Genomic DNA, 24,352 nt, shown 5'->3' on the forward strand with positions numbered 1-24,352 from the left:
AAGGGTAGATCTTGACTGGGCTTCAGCTCGAAGGCGCTGACGTCAGCGAAGCAAATCAATTTTTTTTTGGGTTAAAAAAAATAAAAAAAAAATAAAAAAAAAACCAAAAAATTCTGGATTTTTTCTCTATAAATACCTATCAATTTCATTCACTTTCCACACCAATTTTCATATAAACTCTTCTCCTTCCGTATGTATGAAGAATTGTTGTATTGTTTCCCTTTTATTCAATAAAGAAAGCATTAAATAATATGAATATTTATTATAAATATTTGCAAATGAGATTATAATTTTTTTAACTGAAATCTGATATTATAATTTTTTTAAATAAATATCCGAAAATTTTATCTGAAATAAGACACGTGGCAACCGAAAATCTCATCCGAAAATCTTATCTGAAAAATTATGGACACGTGGCAACCAAAATTAATGGTTTAAAGTATAAAAAAATAGGAAATAAAGTACAATGAATAGTATTTGCCCTTGCCCTAGCCTTTTGGGGTGGAACCAAAAAAGGCAAGGCTGCCACTATTCACGTGAATAGTGGCAGCCCTTGCCTTGCCTTAGCCCTTGCCTTAGCCCTTTGGGGTGGACTTGCTCTTAGGCGGTGACCATGCCATTAGAGGCTTTTCCAAACTAATTGGATGTCGATATGGCGCTCCAATCTGTATATCCAACATTGCTCTTGACAATCAGTATGACATGTTATGCTATCAAACTATAATGCATGGCATGCCTGTGCCTTGCAAACAAAATCATTTGGCATAGCTATTGTGTCCTTGCATCATTAGCCTTCTTTTTTTGGATAAATTCATTTCTCAATTTAATTCTTCTTTCATGGCTATTGGATTTTAGTTCGTTCATATATTAGCTAACAAGGTGGTCAATTACAAAGGTTCTTTGTTGTTCCAAGAGGCATGGAGAAGATCATTGATTATCTTAAGCAAAGAAACAACAACATGCCCATGTTTGTTACTGAAAATGGTAAAGCCAATATCACAACTTGTTTAATTTCATTGATGGAAAACAGGTCATATATATATGGAACAATGTTTTCAATTGTGGCAGGGTACTCTTCGCCAACCCCACAGAATGAACTACAAGATAGGAACCGGATCAAGTTTCACAAAGCTTACCTGGCCTCTTTAGCCAGAGCAATAAGTTTTGCCAATCAATTAATTTAGTCTCTTCGATAATCTTCAAAGCCATGATATAAATAAATGTGCAATATTAATTTTGAAATTCTAATCGGCAGGAACGGGGCTGATGCACGTGGATATTTCGTTTGGTCCTTGATGGATAATTTTGAGTGGCTCAGTGGATACACCACAAGATTTGGTTTATATTATTTTGATCAAAAAACACTTGAGCGAACTCCAAAGCTTTCTGCAGGATGGTTTGCCAGTTTCCTCAGAAAGGGTATTCATGCGGTTTGTGTCTCTGCAGGTGACGAGCATGCCGTGGCACTTGATTCCAGTGGATATGTTGGTCTCCAAACCGAAGATGAAGTTTCTATATTTTATTGTTTATTCTCGGCATGTATTTGAATTCTGACCAAAACGGTTCTAACTTTCAGTATGGCAATTGCAGGTATATACTTGGGGTAAAGGCTACTGTGGTGCATTAGGCCATGGGGATGAGATTGACAAGACTGCCCCAGAACTCTTGAACAAGCTTAAAAGCCACCTCGCTGTACAGGTTTGGTTTGTTCATTCTTTTGATCATTTCTGATAAAGTTGTTATTTTTTGTGTCAATTGTTCTTCAAGGTTGCCCAGAATTGTTAAGAATAGATGCAATAGTCCAAAGCAAGGACAATCTTTGGCGTTGCAAAACTTGCAAACCTGTTGAAAAGAATCAAATCTGTGCATCTCTCTCTTTTGTTTTTCCCAGTTCACGGGGAACCTCTCATTCTAATCCGTAGGTGTGCTTTAACAGTTACTGTATTCTGTAGGTGTGTGCTAGAAAGCGGAAGACCTTTGTTCTCGGTGACAATGGTTCAGTATATGGTTGTGGTTGGATGGGGTTTGGCAGCCTTGGATTTCCAGACAGGGGAGTATCTGATAAAATCTTGAGCCCTAGAATCCTTGATAGCTTTAAGAGCTCATCATTAGAGGCTTAAGTGAATCTCACAACGCATCAATGACTGGACGATTGTTGTTAGCACTCCTTCTCCCATGTCCCATGGAAAACTAGCTTTATACCATATTAGGCATGTACCACAAGGATTTGCCATCTTTTGGCAGACATGAATAAGGCAGTCTTTAATCCTTCGTAGCCTTGTAGGTAACATAATAAATCATACGACAGGGGTGGTAAAGTTTAATATGATGGGACTTTCTTTAAGGGTCATCTTTTGGGATTTTAATTTTAAACCAGAAAAAAGGCATTTCAGTTAACAGTCATTTTTATCATTTATTTCTGTACCATAAGACAGCACCTACTGTCACAACGACAGGGAAGAAATTAGGCCAACTAAAATCAATTTTGGGCTCCACCACTAATTGGGGGCATAAGAGAAATGGAAACAATGTTTAACCATCCCAAAAGAATTGACCAATCAGTGGAAGAACCAGAGATTTACATTGTCGGTGCTTGGAGATTTATGCGGCCGATGGTCGGAGATTTACATCGCCTGCAATCAAAGTTAGGTGATTGTCAAAAGAAATATTAATAATAAAGTTCTTGCCATACCCAAATGTTTATATATATACCAACTTGATATCACGACAATCGAAAGCAACAAAATGGAGCTCAGGGGAGGCAACCTCTGTTTCTTGTACTTGTTCTCTGTTTTCTTCATTTTCTCTGTTTTTTTAGCTCAAAGCTTCAAACAAGATGAAGAACAAGTCCAAAGGTCTCAATTCCCAGATGGCTTCTTCTTTGGTACATCCACTTCATCTTATCAGGCATTTTCCTCTTCTTCTTCTTCTTCTCATCAAACTCTTTCTTTATTTCTGCAACTATCTGAACTTTGAATTGGCTTTTCATTCAAATTTATAAGGTTGAAGGTGCTTATCTTGAAGATGGTAAGGGCTTAAGCAACTGGGATTTTTTCACTCAAATTCCAGGTAACTCTAAATATTATTTACTACAAAGCTTTTTTTTTTTTTTTGTGTGGTAACTTTTCATAGATCTTTGTACTCACCAAATTAATGTCTGCACAGGAAAAATAGCGGATGATGACAATGGAGAAGTTGCAGACGACCATTACAACCGCTACTTGGTATTGAACTTTCCATATAGATCACCCCTTTCTCATCCACTTTCCTTCATATTCTCCACTTTGAAACAATAAAATAGAAAACAAACACATAACAGTGAGCAAACCATTTAACTTTCTGAAATTATCTTGTGTGTATATGAATCTACATGCAGGAAGACATTGAGCTGATGCATTCCTTAGGAACAAATGCATACCGGTTCTCCGTTTCCTGGGCTAGAATTCTACCTGGTACGGTGCCCGCTTTGTGTTATCTTAATTTGGTTTATGGTTTAATCTTGTTTTTTGTTTGCTTTGTTCTGTTGTTAATCTGGGATTTTTACAACTTAGTTTAAATTGGAAATGATCTTCTTGAGCCATTCACAGATGGGATGCTCGGCTCAGTCAATCCAAGAGGGATTATCTTTTATAATAAACTTATAGACAATCTTCTAAGCAAAGGTACCGGTGCATGAGCACTCGATTTACTAAGTAGCAAGTTACTAGCCAAATTAAACAACTTTTAGTCATCTAACTCTGCTACCATGCAGGAATAGAGCCATTTGTGACAATTCACCACCATGACCTGCCCCAAGTACTAGAACAAAGAGACGGGGGTTGGCTCAGTCCGGTATTAAGGTACAAGTAAAACTATTTGCACAACGTCTACTAATCAGATTCATATATTTGTGATCCGTAAGTGTGGTTCAAATAGCAATATTCATTATGGCATTCTCTGCTATGATAAGTGATATAACTATGTCAAGCTTTTAGGAGTTCTCAAGAGTTCATTCTTTCACTGTTGGTGCAGGGAAGAGTTTGTACATTTTACCTCTATATGCTTTGAGAGTTTTGGAGATAGGGTAAAGTACTGGGTTACCATAAATGAGCCCAATATGATGGCTAAATTTGCCTATCTCAAAGGACTATATCCACCGGCTCATTGTTCTCCACCATTTGGCAATTGTTCCACTGGCAATTCTGACATTGAGCCTCTTATTGGAATGCACAACATGTTAATAGCACATGCTATGGCTGTTGAAATGTATCGTACTCTTTTCTGGGTACGTATTTTTTTCTTCATCAAACTGTTAACTACTTCATTTTTTATACAAACGATAATAGGGGGATTCAAACTCGGATGCAAAGTGAGGAACAACTCCGCTCTATCCAACTTGGCTAAACCCATATCTACTTAACTACTTACATTAATGTTACAGCCGAAGCAAAATGGGTTTATTGGAATTGTTGCGCATGCATTCATGTATGAACCGCTCAGGGATGAAGAAAGGGATAGGGATGCTGTTGATAGAGCCTTGGCTTTCAATGTGGCCTGGTAAGTGCTCTTCAATTTGTTTAGCCATAATTTATTAGTAATCATATGTTTCACGAGTCCTTTAAATCTTAATAATTTATTGAAAAAGTTCTATTTTTTCAGTCCACTAGGAAATAATTTATTTAATTAACAACCACCATGAATAAAATATTGTTTAAGGTAGCCATTTTCCAAGTTTATATTATCTGACCAAATATTTAAAACCTTAACTATTTGTCCCTTCTGATTTCTTTTTGATGGGAACTAAGGCCATCTCCAGTCATGAGCCATAGACCAAATATAAATATAGCTCTAAATTAATGCAAAATCTATTTTCAGCCATGGGCTAAAAAAAATTTTGGCCACATTTGGCCCTTTAGCCCTCCAACTAGGCCAAATATAGCCTAGCTTTGGCTTATGCCAAATTTTTTTGTGGACTCAGCGCATGTGCTTCCAAAGAGGAGAAAGTATCACGTGTGGGCAAGAGCACGAAACATCTCGTGCAACTGCAGATCCAACAGCCAATATTAAAGGCGCGTTGACATCATTGATGGCGTCAGCTAGCCGTTCGGTTTTTATTTTTATTTTTAATAACCTTTTTAAATATTTTTAAATTCGTTTTGTTTTTAAAATATATATATATTTATAAAATTGATTTATGATCATTGGAGTTCAGAATCATTGATTGAAAAGTTATTTTTTATTTATTTATTTAAAACCTTTTAAAATGTTTTGAATTCATTTTGTTTAATATATATTAAAAAATATTGTCTCTAAATCATAGTTTAATTAAATTAAACAATACATAGTTGTGGAATATATGAGTGTTTGTACCATAGTTTTTCTCAAAATAATAAAATATGAAGGGCCCTAAAATATAGTCATGCATGGCTGGAGATGGAAAAATTTAGCCCTACACTATTCTTTAAAAAATTAATTTTTTAGAGGGCTAAAATTTAGCTCTACGACTGAAGATGGCCTAAGATTTTGCACGTCCCTTTTAAATAAAATATGGCAACGTTCATTCTGTTGATATTTTATATATAAAAATATTACACCTTCTTTCTAAATGAAGCAAATAAAACATGAGCTTTGTAGTTGTTTGCGGATGGACTCAACCAATCCGAACAAATATATTCCGAATTATTATAGAATGAAAAAAAAAAAAAGAAATGGTGCTTCATTTAGAAATAAAAAAAAATTGGATGCCATATAAACTAATGAAACTTGTGATAAATTTATTGTATAAAGAAATCATAGATGACACAAATTGAATTTTTAAAATAAAAAATTATAGTTAAGTGTATTAGTTATGCAACAAAATAATAATTATAGGTTATTTATTTTCAATTTGTCATTAGGTTTTACATGACTTGCTGCATACTTTAACCTCACTAAATTAATAAAAAAATGTAGCTTCATAATCATGAGATCCGCCATTTCTTCGCTGGTAGGCATTTCCGAAGACTCTTGTAAATGTTCAAAGAAAAGCAAAGCCTCATGAAAACATCTTCAGATTTTTAATATGAGTCTAAGTTTCATCAAGTGGATCAGATTCACCTGCCCCATACAGATATTGTAGTTGTTAGTCTCGTCATGTTAAAATTCAAATCCCTCTTAGAATTTTGATTAAAATTTGGTACGATGGTAAAGATTATGTCATGAGATACTGTTACGAGTTTACCCAAATTATAACATGTATGTTTATTAAGGCAAAACGAGTGGGCAGGAGGGGGCCTTAGCCCAGTTTGTAGCTTCCAGCAGGCTTCTACAGCCCGGGCAAATGGTGGGGACCACCAACCCGGGTAAGCCAAAAGGCAAAACAAGCTCGTGCTTGAGGGCAACTGACGTCAGCAATAAAAAAAAAATCTTTAAAAATACCAAAAATTTCGGAATGTTTTTTAATAAATACCTAGTCATATTCTTCACTTCCTACACCAAAACTCTATACAAATTCCTCCCCTCATATCTCATGTGAATAATGGTTGTCCTTGGGTTGCCATGGCAATAGGTGGAAACACAAGAAGTTTTTTGAAAGGGCTGTTACTATTCACATGAATAGTAACAGTCCTTCCCCTTTGACATGGCAAATGGGTGGAAATGCCCTAAATGGTGAATCTTGAACCTATCACAAGTGTTATAAATTGTGTGAATTTCTATTATTTCAAGACACTAATTTCTCGAGAATAGAAGTGTACAAAGAGTACACAAATCGTACTATAGGTCTTTAGTTTTGTATATTCTATTTACTGTTTATACAATAGAAGTGTACAAAGAGTACACAAATCGTACGCAAAAAGTACGTAGGTGACTTTTTTTTTTTTCTTGTCTAAACAGGACATTTGATCCTGTAGTGTATGGAGATTACCCCGCTGAAATGCGCCATTGCCATGGCTTGGAGTTACCAAGGTTTTCCGCCAAAGAGAAACAGCTTTTGAGAGGAAGCATAGATTTTATCGGTGTCAACCACTATTCAACTCTATATGTCAAGGACTGTATTCACTCTCCTTGCCCCTCTGGGGGTGACCGTCCCATCATGGGATTTCTCAACACAACTGGGTATCGAGATGGGGTTCCAATTGGAGAACCGGTATATCAAACATACTATATTGTTATATCGTGAAATAGTAAGACATAATATGTTATCAGACTATCAACTTTATACGATCTATAGTTAGATCGATAGTCTGAGAATATGATCTTCTTTGTTGCCTAATTGGTTTTTGGTTTCTTTTCTATATTAGCTAACAAGGTCAACTGGTGTCTTGTCTTTCACATATAGACTGGACTGGATGATTTCTTCCTTGTTCCAAGAGGCATGGAGAAGATCATTGACTATGTTAAGCAAAGATACAATAACATGCCCATGTTTGTGACTGAAAATGGTTAGTGGATGGTACAACTTGTTTATTTCATTGATTGTAAACAGATTCATATATCGAACATTTTTTTTTTTTGTTTCAACTATGTGGCAGGATGCACTTTACAAACACAAGAGAATGAACTAGAAGACGGGGATCGGATCAACTTTCACAAATCTTATCTTGCCTCTTTAGCCAGAGCAATAAGGTTTTTTTACAAACAATTAATTTGAGTCTCTTCGATATTCCTCAAAGCAATGATATATATAATATAAACGTGGAAATATTAATTTTCTGATTTTAATTGACAGAAGTGGTGCTGATGTACGTGGATATTTCGTTTGGTCCGTGATGGATAATTTTGAATGGATCAATGGATACACCAAAAGATTTGGCTTATATTATGTTGATCGGGAAACACTTGAGCGAACTCCAAAGCTTTCTGCAGGATGGTTTGCTAGTTTCATCAGAAACAATAGTCACAACGACAGGGAAGAAATTAGGGCCGCTTCAGGTCATAACAAGACTATTATATTTAGCCAACTGGAAGCTAAAGTTGCGGAAATGTAGTTTATATCACACATTCACTTCCATTTGTTGCATGTTTCTCTCTTTTATCTAGAGGCATATATGCATATTGAATCATCATTTTTAAATAAGGAAATGCTGTGATTAAGAGGGTTTCTGTATACTTGAAATTTCTATTTGTTTCCCTTTTTTCGGCAAAGGTGTGGCCGATGGAAGGAACTTTTGGTCTTTCTTTTCTTAGATTGAGTAGGCATGCCATTACCAAGCCGCTGGTTGGCTTGAATGGAAAAAGTTGGATATTTGTGCTCGCGCTTCTGACTTCTAACTAGCTGATTGATCAGTCAAGCAAGGAACCTCCTCTTAGCTTAGGTTCTTTCACTTCCTCAGGATCAAGGATGGTTAGGTTTCGTATGGGTATTTTTAGTAATTTTCAGGATTTAATGATAATGACGTAAATTAAATTAATAGGCGATTAATTTAAATAACAAGAAAGTAAATTTAAAAATAAGATCGAAGCAACAATAAACTTAACTTTAAGTAAGAATGAAACACAAACGATATGAACGACAAACGTGATAAAATAAAGTAATATGAAATTAAATTAAATTAAACGTAAAGCAAATTTGATAACAAAAAGTAAAGCAATAGACTTGAATCTTAAAACAACGTAATGAAAAAGGCAAGAAATTAAACTTACACTAACAAAAGCGAAGAATTGATCTAGTCTACTTGCTTGGAAAATAAAAACCTAGTCAGAGATAGAAGATTGAAACACAAAAAGTAGGTTTTTATGTCTGATGTCCAGGGTCTTCCTTCCTTCATCTGATAAGGTTTATATAGGGGCAGCCGTCAGTCCAAGGGCTGGCCATTATGGCCAAAGGTCAACTTCGTTCAAAATCTTTCCTTGTGTGGCTTCCTAAATCGGCGGAATTGATTTGAATGAGATTATCGGATTGCATATATGATCACTTGATTCTCTCCTCCTTATGAATGTTCTGGATTGACATCACTTTCTTTGATTGCTTTCCTTAGATGGATCTCGTCACGTGCATGAAAACATCCGGAGGTTTTGGGCCTACTTCCACGAGTTCGCTTGAACCTCCGAGGACTTGGCTTGACATATGGTGAGACATTGTGGATTTCGAAGTCCTATTCTTGATTGAAAATAATCCACCGATGTTGGGGAGGCATGAGAGCCCAAGGAATTGTGTGAGCTATAACCAACTCGTGACGAGCCCACAAAATTTTTGAACTAAGTAATCATTTAGTATACCAGTTTTGATAAAATTACATATATAATAATTAATATTTATATATGTAAGCTATGAAAGGCTTATTAATAACGCCCATGCCATAAGATTTCTTCACTTAATATACATATATATATATATATATATGTTCTTGATATGATAATCATCCAACTTGGCCATTGTTGTTGGCTGGGGCGAGTGACTAGGCTACAAAGAGGTTCTCATAAGGTGGGTCCTAGACACTACTTCTATCATTTTGAACTTGAGCATTCTCAAGTCACAAAATCATTACCCAAAGCTAAGGACCATCTTAGGCTTCCAAACTCTTGGCCACCTTGAAATTATCAAAGTGATGGGTTTTCTTACCTCAACGAACTTTTGACTTCTTCCAGCCAACTCCTTGGCCATTCTCCCAGCCAAGTTTTCGACTTGTTCTCTCAGCCAAGTCCTTGACTTGTTCTCCATTAACCAGCCAACTCAAAAGGCCATTCTTTTGGCCATTTTATTTATACTAATATGTATAATAGAAATAAGCAAATCTTACTTCTATGTAATACTTTTATTGGGTCTTCAAACCTCCTTCAACAAACTCCTCTCAAGCTTTCAAAAGCTACTACCATGCCATTCTAATCACAACATATCGAAAGTGGAGTTCAACCACAACATATCGAAGGTGGAGTTCAACAATGGCTTCTTTTACCTCAACCCCAATTTTCTCCTCTTTCTTTATTCCACTCTTATCTCTTTGTCAATAATTTATATGTCATTTCTTGCAGAAGACCTTGATTTTTTACTAGAAAGTAGAAATCCAAGACCAAAAGACTTGGTTGCTTTTCCCCACAAGGTGGATGGTGAGACCCCACCATCCACATTTGACCCATTGGCTTACCCCAAGCCAAGCGTGTGGGTTTTGTCATTCAATTTATTTATTGTTTGGTTATTGCTATTATAAATGACAATATCTTTGCTTTGGCTAGGCCTTTGGATTTCCACTTGACTTGGTTTGAGATTGGGACTACTTGATTTGGTTTGAGATTTGAACCACTTGACTTGGCTTGGAATTGGGTCTCCTTGACTTGGCTTGGAATTGGAGACCATGCCCAAACACCATCTTATGTCCAAAGTTGTGATTCATGATGAGTTTTTGTTTTTGTTTTTGTTTTTGCTTTTGTTTTTTTTTTGTTTTTTTCTAATTCAACAATTGTTGATGTCCATCACAACAAAAAATAAATGTCACAAGACCACGTCGTTCTATCATGGCCATTATTTTTCTTTATTTTATTTTGGGTAAATTTCAATTTAATATTCTAGATTTGTGCTAAAATATGATAGGGATGCACTATCATTCTATTTCAAGGTTTACGTTTTTAAGGTTCAATCAATCACACGTTTTTTTTTGGGGGTCAGATCAATCACACGTTTCTGCTAACAAATAATGAAGTCTTCTTGATCCATCAAACGCAATGATAACGAAGATGGCAACAATGCTGATGAGGAAGATGAGAACAAGGAAGAGATTGAAGATGATGATGAAGACAATGACAATGGTGATGAGAATGAGGATGATGAAGGTGAATATCGCCTTGCTAATAATTATGAAGATGTTTCTAACTTTAATTCATATGTGAGGACAAGCCATTATAGAGTATACAAGCTTGACCAAAGGAATGACAACTTTGTTGGAGTGCAAAGTTTGGGGTACCAACTATTCTTTTTCTCGGACGCTTGTGTGTCCTTCTAGCGAGTGATTTTCAAGGGTTAGAAGGAAATTGCTTATTTTGCAACAAACGCTACATGTAATTTACCTTCTTTGGAAACATATACATCTCGTGAATTTGGTGTATTCTACCTAGATTTTGGGAAAATTGAGCGACCCTTTCCAAGTGTTAAATTGTCAATATGAACACAACTAATTTGGTTAACTCCAAATTTATGGTAGAAAGATAGGGAATTGTTGCTTAAGAAGTCTTGTTCTTGTAGATGTGGGCTTAGCTAAGTTGGTTGGAGCGGATTTACTCCCCACTCTGCACCCGAGTTCGAATCTCCCTTCCCATAGTTTATCCACTTTGCATCCGAGTTCGAATCACCCTTTCCGTAGTTTATATCGCTCGTATAAAAAAGAAGTCTTATTCTTTATTTATTATTATGTTTTGGATTCTGAATTCTAGTTCCTCATAATATTACACTTTTGCTTCTTTTATTTCGGATGGCTATATTGTTTCTATCGACTTGGCTAACTTATTAAATGGTTGAATCGTTTATTCTTACATGGTGAAAATTATAGATGAAATCAAAGTGATATTTTATGTTGATGGCTAAGAAGGCCAAAAGGCCCGAAAAGAAAAGCTCAAACCCAAGATGCCTCCGTTCCTAGAACCTTGAATTGGGGAGGATGGGAATCGAAGATATGTAGTAGGGCCCAACCCAAAGTGAAATTTCACTCACATTTACCATGATATTACTTACTTATTTACTGTGTAAGAGGATCTTACTCACATTTAACAAACATTAGCTTTCATAATCAATATATTGTAGGATGTTACATGGGCCACATAGATATCCCTTTTCATACTGAAGACCCCACATATGAGATTGCCCGATTTCATATATATAACATCGAGCGCTAACTGGTTAGTAAGTGTTGAGGCCCAAAAAAGTCACGGTTCGGCCCAAATAAATTCTCGGCCCAATGCAATACCTTACCGAGAAGAAACCCAATATGGGCACGAGAAAGTTCGTCATATGCGCTTGCACACATGCCACGCCAAGCAAATAAGCAACACGTCACGTTACAAGCTTAAGTGGGCCCAAGCCACGCAAGATGCCTGGGGCTTGCTTGAGTGGGTTTTGGCATGGATGGTAATAAGTTGACATGAGGCCCATTGATGGGCCAAGAAATGGAAGTCCCGGGGTTGCTTGGGAGCCTCGAAACTCAGGCCCATTTCTTAGACCCAAACATGTGGGTGAGCACAAAGAGAAAATATCCCAACCAAAAAGCCCAACCGAAATAGCCCATTAGCTTAACCAAATTAGCCCAACACCTCAACAAAAAATAGGCCAACACTTGTTGAGGTTAGCCCATTTATTTTGACAAACCAACCCATTATCTTAGAAGGCCCATACAATTAGAAATGAGAAGTAGCAAAAGCCTCAGCCCCTTACTAAAAAAAACAGAAGCCACGAAGGGAAGTCCGGAGGTCCACTATGCAGAGCTGCTGGGAGGCTCCAGCACATTGGGGGAACAAGTTTAAAGCAAAAACTTCCAAAGGACCAAGGGATATTGGAGCGCAAATCACCATTTGAACCAACATGCATACCCATTCTCTTTCCCTCATTAAACCTGACCATAAAAAAAAGGAAGAAAGGAAAGGAATGAGATGGTTGAAAATGGGAGTTATGAGGCAGCTGCGGGAAAGGGTCTTGAGCTCCCAAAAATCCCTGATTTTGTGCAAATGGGAAAAGTGGATTTCACTAAAATAGGATGATTGAAGGGATGAGGGGAGAAAGGAATGGAAAGACTTGGCCAAATTAAATAGAAGCCATTAGGGTTTCTTGGAAAAGGTAGCTTTCAGCGCCTATAAAAAGAGGCATTTCCTACCCATCATCACAACACACAACTAGAGAGCAAGCTTCCTCTCTTGCATGCAAAACCCATCAATTTTCGTGCTTAGTTCATCTCCTCCCTCAGCTTTCCCCTTTGTCATGCTATTCTGACATTTGACAGAGTCACTGTCGAGCTGCCGGAAATAGCGCCCAAGCCATCTTTTCCTTTCCTTCCCTCCTTTCTCAGCCAAACCTCTTTGCAAACTCTCCATCTCATACCTTAATACCCCTTTTTCTCCCAAGAACACTCAGTTTTCTCTTCGGTGCTAAACTCATGTCGATTTTGCTCCCATGCCACAAGCTTCTCATGCTAAGCCAAGAATTTATCTGTAAGCTGTCGTTATTTTTGTTGGTGAAGGTAACCAAGGTGTTTCCTAAGGCCTTACTGTCCTTTCGAAGCATTCTTGGGGCTTGATCTCTGAACTCAGGCTCAAGGGGCAATTTCATCCATTTTGCTATTTACGGCAGCCCATGCCCGTAGTAGCTGCCGGAAGAAAAAGACCCCTACAGTAAGTAAATAATTAATAATAATTTATTTTAACAAAACATAAAATAAAAATCTCCTATTCATGTACCATAAACAACCACCACTTTTTCTTTAGTTTACTATTTACCCAAAAAAGCATTTAGCATGGGTGAGCAGTCTTTCTTGTTTGGCACGTTACATGACATGGTCACATTGTACAAGTAGAAAGAGTAGTTCGCATCTGCACTAGATCAACTAAATTTGTTGGATCCTACAGTGTTGTCTAATCAAAATGGCAGATTTTGAATTCGATCGTTGTGGTTGAGACCAAGTTCTTATTTTCTCCTTAAAGCTTCAGTTTGTCATGATTTCATGCTTATAGTAAATTATAGCGTAAGTTCGTTAAATTTCAACGTCAATTTATCCACAAAAGTAACACCTGAATAATATATGTTAGGGTAAAATAGATTTTTGTTTTGTTTTTTATTTTTGGAGGTGTAAAAGCACCACACATGTCTCTCACATGTTAATTTTGTAAAACGAATGACTAAATTAAAATCCTTATTCATGTGAATTGCGCATAATTAGTAAACTGCATGACTTAGGGGGTGTATTCAATTAGGATTCTAGAGCGTTTAAAAAGATTTTAAAAATCCGGGTGAATTCAATTTGGATTTATACAAATTTTTAAAAAGTCTATAACAGTTTGGGTGTATTCAATCTAGACTTGTTTGAACTTTTAAAATGTTCATCTAAATGTGGGTGTATTCAATTAGGACTTAGAAAAAGTCCAAATAAATTTACCTATATTTAAAAGGAGATAGATTTGAAAGGATTTAATTAAGTGTTGGAGTTTGGAGAATTTGTAGGGTTTAGGTATAAATAATAAAGGCCAACATAAGTCCAACCTCCACCCCGAAGATTTCATACGACATGTTTTTTTTTCTCTTTGCGTTAGAAATTTTTACATCGTTTGGCAAGCAATGCACTAAGCCATGCACTGACCTTGGGTGGTTACAAAGCTCCTCCATTAGTGATTTCTTCAAGTCAACCAGTTGGAGTTGCTGGACGGAAAGCTCGGCTAGAGATTTCTTGATCTCCGATAACTTCCCTTGTAGATCATCTTGGCGTGAAGCCAACGTCAAGGCTGCGGAAGGTTGAGATATATTTCCATCACCCATAACACTACCAGATGATAGGGCCCTTGCTTTTTGGACAAATGGTTGTTTTTTTTAATTGAATTTCTGGACGAAGAGTTTGCTGTTCGTGAACAAAATCAAAGGGAAATTTCCAACTCATGGAAATTTCAAAGGGAAATTCAAATTTTTTTTTTATCGAAATAAGGGAAATTCATTGTTTAGGTATGAAAGTTTCCAACTCGTGGAAATTTCAAAGGGAAATTCTTTTTTTATTTTATTTATCGAAATAAGGGAAATTCATTGTTTAGGTATGAAAGTTTCCAACTCGCGGAAATTTCAAAGGGAAATTCATTGTTGTGGACGCAAGTAGAGGAAGAATTTGGAGAAGAAAAAAAAAAGGGATGGTCGACTAGTGGCTAGGTCAAGATAGTTTAAAGAAAATAGTGTTGAGAAGTCTATGCAAATATATCTAAATCTATAACAAAAGTTCATATAAAAGGATGGAAGTCTATAATAAAAGCCTATACAAGTTTATTAAAAATTCGGGTAAAACCTATAGGAATTATACAATTCCAGAAAATCTGTCACTTAAAAAAAATCTTTCAAAATCGTATACAATCCTAATTGAATTAAATTGCGATAATTGAAACTATAGGAACAAATCGTAACTTCACCCAAATTACATGATTTCAAATTGAATATTTTTGTCATTTCACTTTTGACCCAAAAAAATACAGAGGGTTAAAGAATGGTAGATATAGAGTTGGTGGTTAATAGTTTCCCAATATAGACCTCAGCTACCGACCCGGCCTGAAGACTGTTTGTTTTAAAAGAATGGTGGATGAAGGTTGGTCTTGGTACCTGGCCTAGATTTGGTGGGCTGGATTTTACCTTTCGAACCGAACATTACATTTATTAGAAATTCCACATACTGGATAATATTATAACTGCCCATCAACTTCCAAGCTTCAAGCGAGAGAGAGTGAGAGAGAGAGAGAGAGAACAACAGTAACACCCCATATATATTAAAAGCCAAGTTATATGCAGGAGAAGATAAAAATATTGTATTAATTGATCAATGTTGGGTTTGGGAGCAGAAGTAATGGTGGCATTGGTGGGGCTTTGGGCTGCGTTCTTGCGGCCATTGCTGATGGATTATACAGGAGATATGGTGGAAGTGATGGTGTCTCGTATCCGCGAGCTCATTAGGAGAAGCAGAAGCAGAAGCAGGTCTTCTTCTCGTCGTCCTTTCAGTCGAGCAATATAGCAAACACTTGGTGTGCACCGGAAGATGAATATGTTGGGAGTTCACTTCAGCAGCTAGCTCATCAACTGAAGAAATAAAGATATGCCCATCTGAAGTTTTTAGGTGCTTAAACGACCCCCGTTCTCTTCTCCATTTTATGAAATTGTATTGTTCGGATGGGATGGGGAAGTGGCCATATATTATGAGAATGTAATTTTTGCAATTGTTGGATTTTAGGAATGATGTATCAGGGTTTAGGGTTGAGTAGAAGCTCATGATTTCAGACTGTAAGCCAAATCAAAAGATTAAAGTTTCAGTTTTGTGTTAGAATTTGGTGAAAAGCTTGTTCTTTTGTGGTTGTGCTTTGTACATGGAAGCACATCCCATCAAAATTACAAGGAAACGAATTGCATGGTTTTGTTCAGATTCGAATCGCAACCTTGCTCTTTCTGTCTGTCTTTATTATCTTTAATTTTTAATCTAAATCATTCATGTGAGATCTAAAAATTCTCTAATATCTGAGTCTGACTAATCCTTGGGTAAATAGGTTATCTTGGTTATACTTAATTGGAAAGATCTAAGAAATCTTATTAAATTTGAAAATCAAGACAAGACAAGAACATAAGGAAAATACACAACCCATAGGAATTAGCGCGTAGTTTTTTTTTTTTTTCTTTTCTTTCTTTCACTAACCCCTACTATCATTTCTAAATTATAAATCAAGATTAAAACTTACCCGTTACAAAGGAAAATCGACCTCAATTCATTTTGTTGTAATCACTAGAAATTATTATATGGTATTGGAACTTCGTCATGTGTGTTAGTAACATGGGTTCGTGAAAATAAATTGGACAACAATGCGCTATGGTAACAAATATATTTTATAATATTAATCGATTTGTAACATCACATTGCAAGATGTCGCATTGAAAAGATTTGTTGGAAAGTAACACAAATAAAACATAAGCTCAAAGGACCTTTATTATGTATTTTACTATTTTTTTGGTGAAAACCAAGGTATCCCCGCGCGATTGCGGGGACTAACCCTTGAGGTACTGTCGGGCGCAAAGTGGGGACCTCTCCCAACAAAGTCTGCTTTATTCGCAAGCGCCTGGGATCGAACTCAGACCTCTTGTTTAAAGGATCCAAGCCCCTTCCACTTGGACCAACTCCTGTTGGTATGTATTTTACTATTTAACTATTATACAATGACAGATGTTTTTATCCATCAATACACAATGAAGAGCAAACGAATGCTTCAAGTCTCTTTACACAAAAACTCCTCCCTTAATTGATTTTGCGACAGTTTTGTCGCACTTCTCCTTTGGAACCTTCCTTAACATCCAGCGTGCTCATTTTCACCATTGCCTGTTGAAAGTCAAGGAAGAACATGGCTTGGTTGAAGGCATAACCATTTACAATGTTTCTGGTTCTTGCAGATGCAAACAGAGTTTGGTCAGAAGCCAGTAGTCCGGTGTTCCGCTGCAGTGCATTGAAGTAAAGGTTATCGAAACGGTTTCTCGTCGCATCAAAGGGCTGCTCGGTATTGTCCCCGGCACTGCAGGTTTTGGTCAGTTGCTTTGCAAACCCTGAATCTAAGTTTGGATCCACAGCATTACTCAGTCGGTTTTTGAATGAAGAGCACCTGGCTACACCTAGTGTATGTGCACCTACAAAGTACAAAACCAATATATACATATATGAACCCTTAAATTAAGACAAAAACTTATGTGGACATTCTGCCAGCAAGTAGCGTCTAGTTAGAACATAACATGTGTTACATGATTTGACCGGACAATATCTGCCACTCAATCGGCTACATAACATGGTCGTTTGTAAATTTTAAGAGGGAGCATGTATATGTTTACCAGATAGAGCCACCATTTCTTGGGCAGTAAAACCATGTTGCCCAAACATTTTAATGAGTTCAGAGGCATTCAAGGTGGGTGGAGGCAGGTTCCTTGTGTCTTCTATTTTAGACCTACTTCCGTCCTTTCTTCCTTTGGGTATGTCATATACTGGACCTCCAGCCTGTTGTTAATCAAATCCCATCAACAAACAGTAAAGTCTAATGATTAATTTCACACACAAAAAAAGAAGAACAAAATTTAATTTATGAATGAATTCATATGTCCTTAATTACCTCAAAAACTGCATATGTAGAAGCCATTGCAACTATATCAGCGCATGAGACAACGCCAGGGCATTGTTTTTCAAGCTCCTCCTTTGCAGCATCAATTACTTCATAGCCTCTCAGGCTCAAATTTGCAGGGGAGTCCTTCTCTGCTGTGTTGCCTTTTGTTGAATCTAGGAGAATTGACGCATCACATCCCTAAATATTCATTCAACGAGGAAACAAAAGGTTTTTTTTTGTAATTAGAAATGAAAATGTGGAGTTATTAAATCCCTTAAAAAATTAATTTAACAAGAAAACAAAATATTATACTATTCGGGTGTGTGTTGCGTGTAATTAATGTACTGATTGAAAAGTAATATATGAATAACAAAGGAAGAGTGTAGATGTAGCACACTTAGCACTCAATAGAAAAAACATAAAGTTAAAAATAGTTAACTAGCTGTTACTCTATAGTTGTGTTACGATATTATTAGTGGTTCGTAAAGAAGCACTCTTGTGTTTTTTTCAGAAAGCACTTTCAAATGAATAAGCATGAAAACCTTTTTATTTTCTTAATAAAAATTTCGTGTACTTCTAACAAAACCTACAAAATTTAAACAAATTTAAACAATATGCTTGTGTTGTGTGTGTTGAGAGAGAGAGAGAGAGAGAGACCTCTATGAAGCAATCATGGAAATGCATTCTGATTAGGCCTGCTGCTAAGGTTGGATCAGCTTGCAAGGCTCTGGTGACTGAATTTCTCACGATAAATTCAGCCATCGGGCAGCTCATACTGTAATATCCCATACTCAAACCATCTGCTCCAGATCTGAAGCCACTCGTCATTTCCATTACTAGAAACACACCAAGAAGCTTAGCAATTCCCATGTTTCTGTGTGTGTGGTCAGAAAAAATTAGCTTAGTTGATAGAAGAAGGCGTAACTGGTAGAACTGAAGAGTGAAGAGAAGGCAATGTGCATTTATAGAGATGCAAAGTAATGATTAAACAAAGCTTGCCGCCCCAAAACCAAAGGAAGAAAAAAAGTTGAAGACGACAGTGGTTTATGCTGATCAATTATCCACCTAATCAATCTCATTTGTCTAGATAAAGCAATAATTGTAATCAAAATCCATGCTAATTACATGTAAGGTCAACACCGTAATATCATAATATATTTAGTGACCACATTTCTAATAGAGATGTACCCCATTAACGAATGAGAAATCCACCGTAATTAGTAAACATGGTACAAATAACAGCACTGAAAAAATAATATTAATTAAAGCCAAATCATGCATGCATGAAACCTAAAACTAAAATATGACAAAGATCACACAACAACAAATGGCATTGTTTAATTGAAAATCACATTGTCACTAACAAATTAAATATGATATCATAAAGTGTTGAAGTTTTTGAATATATATATATAAATATGTGGGCTAGGCATGGAAGTCAAATGTCAAAATGAAAGTGGAGAGTGTCAAGTGTATCGAGCACTATGTAGGCCACGACCAGTATATGCATGTAGCTCAGCTGGCTTCCATTTGAAAAGGAGAGCATACCTACTCTAGAGACGTCATGTCGTTTTGTGACAAGTGGGGAGACTTGTTTGGGCAAAAGAAAGATCCATTTACGCGTGCAGATTCAATAGGTTATCCGTTAGTGTCTTACACACGTCCAACAACATGTGGTGTGGTGTGGTGGTACCATATTCTATATACATACATATATGACATGCTTTCACTTCAAGCAAGCGATGTATGTGGTAGTGGTGTCATGTCTTTTCTTTTTCTTTTAAATGAGGTCTGACTTTTTAAAGGGTGTTTTTGGAGTTAAACTGGTTTTATTAATCTTTCTTGCAAGATGAATGGATCTAATGAATTCACAGATTAAAAAAAACATTGAGAAGGGCATCCAAGTTAAAGGACAAAAGATAACCAAGGTGGTTGGTGTGAGTGGTTCGGCACTCTCATTCCTTAAGAGAGATCAAGGGTTCGATCCTTGCTCTCGTACGGAGTCACCACTTTGGCCAACACTTTACCCCTTACGGGCCGACCCGGTGTGAGTGGGGATTAGTCTGGGTTGTGGTTAAGGCTTAAAGGTGCCACCCATAGTTGGGCCCATCCAGGACCACCTCATGATTTAGACAAAAAAGGACAAAAGATGTAATATCATCCAAATATTCTTTGATGCCTACGTAAGTTCAGGCTGTCTAGAGTTCTAAATAGTGATAAGAATAAGTGTAAGTGATAGGATTTGTAAAGTAACTTGCTTGGCTAATATATTTTGTCAATGATAATTAATTGTGGGATTTCTTATTAATTAATAACCTTCAAATTTAATTGTTGGGTCCGGCAAAGCATCTTCGAACACACCCTCAATAATCAAACTTGCTATCCAGTAACGAGTGCTGGGTTCTGGAGCCTGGTCACTAATGTTTGGCTTGAGAGGCCAGGTCATGGGCGGCCGACGTTCCTTAGATCACAACGCCAAGACCCATGGCTCGTGAGTGCGAGTCATACCTTACGGTGTTTCTTTTGGCATAGCTTAGTAATAGTATATTTTGAAGTAACACCTAATTTTTGTGGAAGTTAGAATTGGATCTTTGGCTTCTTAGAAGCACATGTGAAAGCCTTTATAATTTGGTAAACCTCATTTTAAACTTGTCAAATAAGAAACTTTGACTATATGGGATTTCTAAGTCCCATATCACCACAAATCATATCTCCAAAGTTCTTCACCCAAAAGCACCCTAACCGCTAGCGACTCAAGACCAACTACGGACATGCCCACACTTTATTGAATTTGTCAAGCTTTAGATGCCAAATTTACACCACAAAGTGGGCTTAGAGTACCACTTCAACTTCAACTTCAGTGCCCACAAAGTTCTTTTTTCTCAGTAATTACGAAAATTAGTTTCTACAATTTAATCCATAGCCCATCACGTCTCCGTATTGACAAATCTTGCATCTGCTATCGACTCTAACACAATATTATATATATATATATATATATATATATATATATATATTCTACAACAAAAAGATGACTATGACTTCTGGCGGCATAATTTGTCCTTTTAATTGGGCTTGGATTCTGAGAAGGAGCTGAAACAGAGGGGTTAACTGTGAAAGGATCATACTGAGAAACTAAAACTGACTGATAATTAGGACGTAAAGAAGACTGGCTCAAGGGATTAAACCTATTATTAATTGGAATTGGAGAATAACCTGGGAAGGGCACAAGTTGGGAAGATGACTCTTGCTTAATTGGCATAGGCATCAAGGTAGCTGGGAGGACTCTATATATATATATATATAGTTTCCAATTTTGTCCTTTTAATTAAAAACAAAAAAATAGAAAAATTAAAATTAAAAAAAACACAAGGGAAAACGCACCCACCTCTCCCCTACCCCTCCTCTCTTTTGCGCTGACAATTCCATCAAAGACCGATAAATTATATAGTCAACAACAGAAATTGAAGCATAAGCAAGCAACCCTAATCTCTTGTGAGGATTCTCGTCACCTATTAGTCAACTACTACGCTCAACGCTTATTCATAATTAACAAGTATTTGTCTTATGTTGTGTAACTACATAATACATATTTTAATTGAGAAAGACTCCATGGCTGCAGTTTGCTTCGATCCCAACTCTATTGACGCTACTCGCCCTATTTTTAGGGTTCTGATTAATTGCAAATATTTCATTGGTAGGAATTAGGTTTGCGTTTATTTTTATTTTTTAGTACAAGTGATTGGGGGAAGGAGTTTACACAAATATTCATTGAGCTTTTGGGGGTAACCTCTTCCCACATAAGTGGAGGTGGAAAAGCTCAACCAACTGAGCTATACCCAACTATCTATGTTCGCATTTATTTTATGCCAGTTTATTCACGTTTCAATTGGTCAGTTTATTCAAAGTACCAAGCTATGATTATACTTGGCCATAACAACTCCCAATCTTCAGATTTTAATGGTTCATATTGTGCCACATTTATCCCATTTAAGTTTCTCCTTAATATTAATTATTTAGAAAACCCAAGAGGAAATTTTGGATTTGGACAATGGAAAAAAAAAACAAACCAAGTTTATCATTTTTGGCATCTACTCAATACCTCAACATCAGTATATATCCATAAATAAAAAATTCCAAATTTTTATGGATTTGATTGCAAGACAACAATAAAAATACACATTAAAATATGTACACTTGGAATTCTATTGTTGAACATATTTTCATTTTGATAATATGTGTTTTGCGATTGCATCTTAAATATATATATATTTTATATTAAAGTTTATTGAAAATTCGAGTGGTTTATAAGATTTAAAGCATACTTTAATTTCTAGAAAGACTATAGAAACTATAAGCAAAATAAAAATGATGATTAAATTTTAAGCTAATAACTGTAGCTAGCCCACTTGTTAACAAATAAAATGGTAATTAAAAATGATGATTGTCTTAATTTTGCTGGTAGATCGCTCTGTTATTGTAAGGGCCATTTGTGGCTAGTTTGTATTGGCCCTTTGTAGTTAGTGGCTTTTTTGGCTGAATTATGAATGAGAAAATGAAATGATTTTTGGACTATAACAAATTATTAGAAAAGGGAACCTTGAAAAGCATTAGAATTGTATGTTCAACAATAGCATTTGTTAATACACATATATTATAGGTTGATTACCGAAGCAGAATGAATTAAATTAATGAACAAATTAGAGATTGTGTCACGCATCCTTATTAAACATTTTGTAATACATACAACTAAAAAGAATTTAAAGTATACATGTTATCAGGTGAGCTTTACACGGTGCTCTTTGTTACAAAGAAAGTTACAAATGAACAAATGGGAAGTAATTAAAGAAATGGATGTGTATTTGCACTTTTATTTACCAAACAAGATGTGTATTTGCAGAACGAATTAACGAAAGTAATCAAGGATCAGTTTGCGAGAAATGGAGTTTTTGGACGATGCATAGAATGCTTTTCGTTCTCAATCTCTATCAGGCTGTTGATTACAATATTTGCAGCACTTGTTACAACATCTGCCAAATTCCTACAAAACCCAAAAGAAAAACCCATCGGAATTAATGAAGGAAATTCAGTAGAGAAGCCATATATTATTAATTTTTGAAGAAATTCAGTAGGAAATTCTATGAAAATATACTAGTTATATCATGTCTTTGAATATTAATAATTATAAACCTTAAAAACCAAAGAATCAAAAGAAAGTTATTTGATGAAATATTATTAGCACGGGTAATGTTGGGAAGACCATATAGTTATAGACCACCTAGTGTACCATCTCTCTAACATAAGTTTGATGTGTGACCCATTATATAAGTGGACTCCACTTTTATTAGAACGGTGGTACACAATGTGATCTATAAATGCGATCTCCTTATAGCATTTTCTTATTAGCACAGCTGCAAGTTGAACCCTAAAAATAAAGAAAGAACATGCTATATGTGTTCATGGAAATTACCCTTTTGAGGAGTCGAACGTCAGCCCCACAGTGTTCTTGGCCTGTTCAAGAGCCAACCTAAACTTTGGAAGCTTCTCCGGTGGACATTGCCCGTTCTCGACAACACGAAGCTGAGAGGGCTTAATATCACAGAAGATGGGAATAACCTTCTTCTTAGACTCCATGAATAGGGCCAATTCATGAAGGCAAAAGTAAGAGTCGCAATATCGTGGCGAAAACACAGCAACGCCAACCTTACATCCCATTATCGCACTATCAATTTTATCAAACAGTTTGTCTCCAGGTTTCATGGTCTTGTTATCTAAGAAAGGGCGCAAGTTGAGAAGAGAAAGATGGTCGTAAAGCAAAGAGACTATTGTTCTTTTTGTGTCTACACCTCTGTGGTTGAGGAACACATCACAGGGTTTGGTAACCCGTTTGGCCAATTGGGTTTGGAGGAAAAGGTTGCGGTGGAAGTTAATTGCCGATGAACGATGCATGGTTTTTCTGTTGAGCCTGAGTTTTGTGCTCGTCTCTGCCTTGCTCTTCTTTCTATGTTGTTATAATGAGAATTGTACTTTTTGTACTTGGATTTACACGGCCTTAAATAGAGCCCTCAAGTCCACATGTTTTTTTATAAAAAAAAATTTAAATTGAAGAAATATTGTTGTTTAAAGATGGAATTTCTTACTGTTGAAGTTGATTTTGAAATAATTTATTAAGTATGCAGAAAAGAACAAAAGTTTTGACCCGCGGTAAGCAAATACAAACGGAAAAACCATTCAAACACGTTGAAGGTCCCTCTCTGTGTGAAATGTTGCCTCTACACCTCAATACATATAACATGCACTGGGTCATATATATTCTGGACGAATTTAAAATGTTTCCAGTTTTTTTTTCCAACAAAATGTCGAGGACCAAAACATTAAAATCCCTGTGGAAAATTTAAATCAGCACATGCCTTTGGGAGTTCTATCCCCTTTGAATTTCAAGACAAATTCAAAGTAACTTTAATCTGTATATTTTTTTTCCTGAAAAAATGAAGAAATTCATATATTACATACATATATTACTTTATTGCAAGTTATACAAACCATCAAAAGGGTTTCTTTGACTGTTTGAATGAGGTAAATATCCTCTGAAGAATTACACAGACCATGT

General features: G+C 36.2%; 4 protein-coding genes across 6 annotated transcripts; 2 read left to right on the forward strand and 2 right to left on the reverse strand.

Annotated features, from left to right (window-relative positions):
- The first annotated feature begins 917 nt into the window (after nucleotides 1–917).
- On the forward strand, nucleotides 918–2,120 carry LOC148295076 (uncharacterized). The gene is made up of 5 exons (XM_088252376.1): nucleotides 918–984; nucleotides 1,069–1,120; nucleotides 1,256–1,484; nucleotides 1,591–1,698; nucleotides 1,953–2,120. The coding sequence occupies exons 1-5, from the start codon at nucleotides 918–920 to the stop codon at nucleotides 2,118–2,120; spliced, it is 624 nt and encodes a 207-aa protein (XP_088108502.1).
- Nucleotides 2,121–2,532: 412 nt separating this feature from the next.
- LOC110752746 (beta-glucosidase 18) lies at nucleotides 2,533–8,065 on the forward strand. Of its 3 annotated transcripts, none has more exons than XM_021953470.2 (12): nucleotides 2,533–2,907; nucleotides 3,003–3,069; nucleotides 3,166–3,224; nucleotides 3,377–3,452; nucleotides 3,588–3,662; nucleotides 3,752–3,839; nucleotides 4,012–4,264; nucleotides 4,421–4,536; nucleotides 6,853–7,105; nucleotides 7,298–7,400; nucleotides 7,491–7,584; nucleotides 7,688–8,065. In XM_021953470.2, the coding sequence occupies exons 1-12, from the start codon at nucleotides 2,746–2,748 to the stop codon at nucleotides 7,944–7,946; spliced, it is 1,605 nt and encodes a 534-aa protein (XP_021809162.2). In that variant the 5' UTR covers nucleotides 2,533–2,745; the 3' UTR covers nucleotides 7,947–8,065. The 3 variants fall into 3 exon arrangements, with proteins under 3 accessions (XP_021809162.2, XP_021809169.2, XP_021809177.2); XM_021953477.2 differs by having other exon boundaries at nucleotides 7,691–8,065; XM_021953485.2 differs by having other exon boundaries at nucleotides 2,533–2,884.
- Nucleotides 8,066–16,555: 8,490 nt separating this feature from the next.
- LOC110749225 (Peroxidase superfamily protein) lies at nucleotides 16,556–18,802 on the reverse strand. The gene is made up of 4 exons (XM_088251306.1): nucleotides 18,400–18,802; nucleotides 17,752–17,940; nucleotides 17,477–17,639; nucleotides 16,556–17,278 (listed from the first exon to the last, which is right to left on the reverse strand). Exons 1-4 carry the CDS (start codon nucleotides 18,610–18,612, stop codon nucleotides 16,896–16,898), a joined length of 948 nt encoding a protein of 315 aa, XP_088107432.1. The 5' UTR covers nucleotides 18,613–18,802; the 3' UTR covers nucleotides 16,556–16,895.
- A 1,635-nt stretch (nucleotides 18,803–20,437) lies between these two features.
- LOC110773312 (putative 2' cyclic ADP-D-ribose synthase BdTIR) lies at nucleotides 20,438–23,691 on the reverse strand. The gene is made up of 4 exons (XM_021977817.2): nucleotides 23,213–23,691; nucleotides 22,698–22,783; nucleotides 20,785–20,958; nucleotides 20,438–20,505 (listed from the first exon to the last, which is right to left on the reverse strand). The coding sequence occupies exons 1-4, from the start codon at nucleotides 23,689–23,691 to the stop codon at nucleotides 20,438–20,440; spliced, it is 807 nt and encodes a 268-aa protein (XP_021833509.2).
- Between the last annotated feature and the right edge of the window lie 661 nt (nucleotides 23,692–24,352).

Source organism: Prunus avium, chromosome 4, assembly GCF_965620075.1.
Source record: "Prunus avium chromosome 4, drPruAviu1.hap1.1, whole genome shotgun sequence".
NCBI classification, from domain to species: Eukaryota; Viridiplantae; Streptophyta; class Magnoliopsida; order Rosales; family Rosaceae; genus Prunus; species Prunus avium.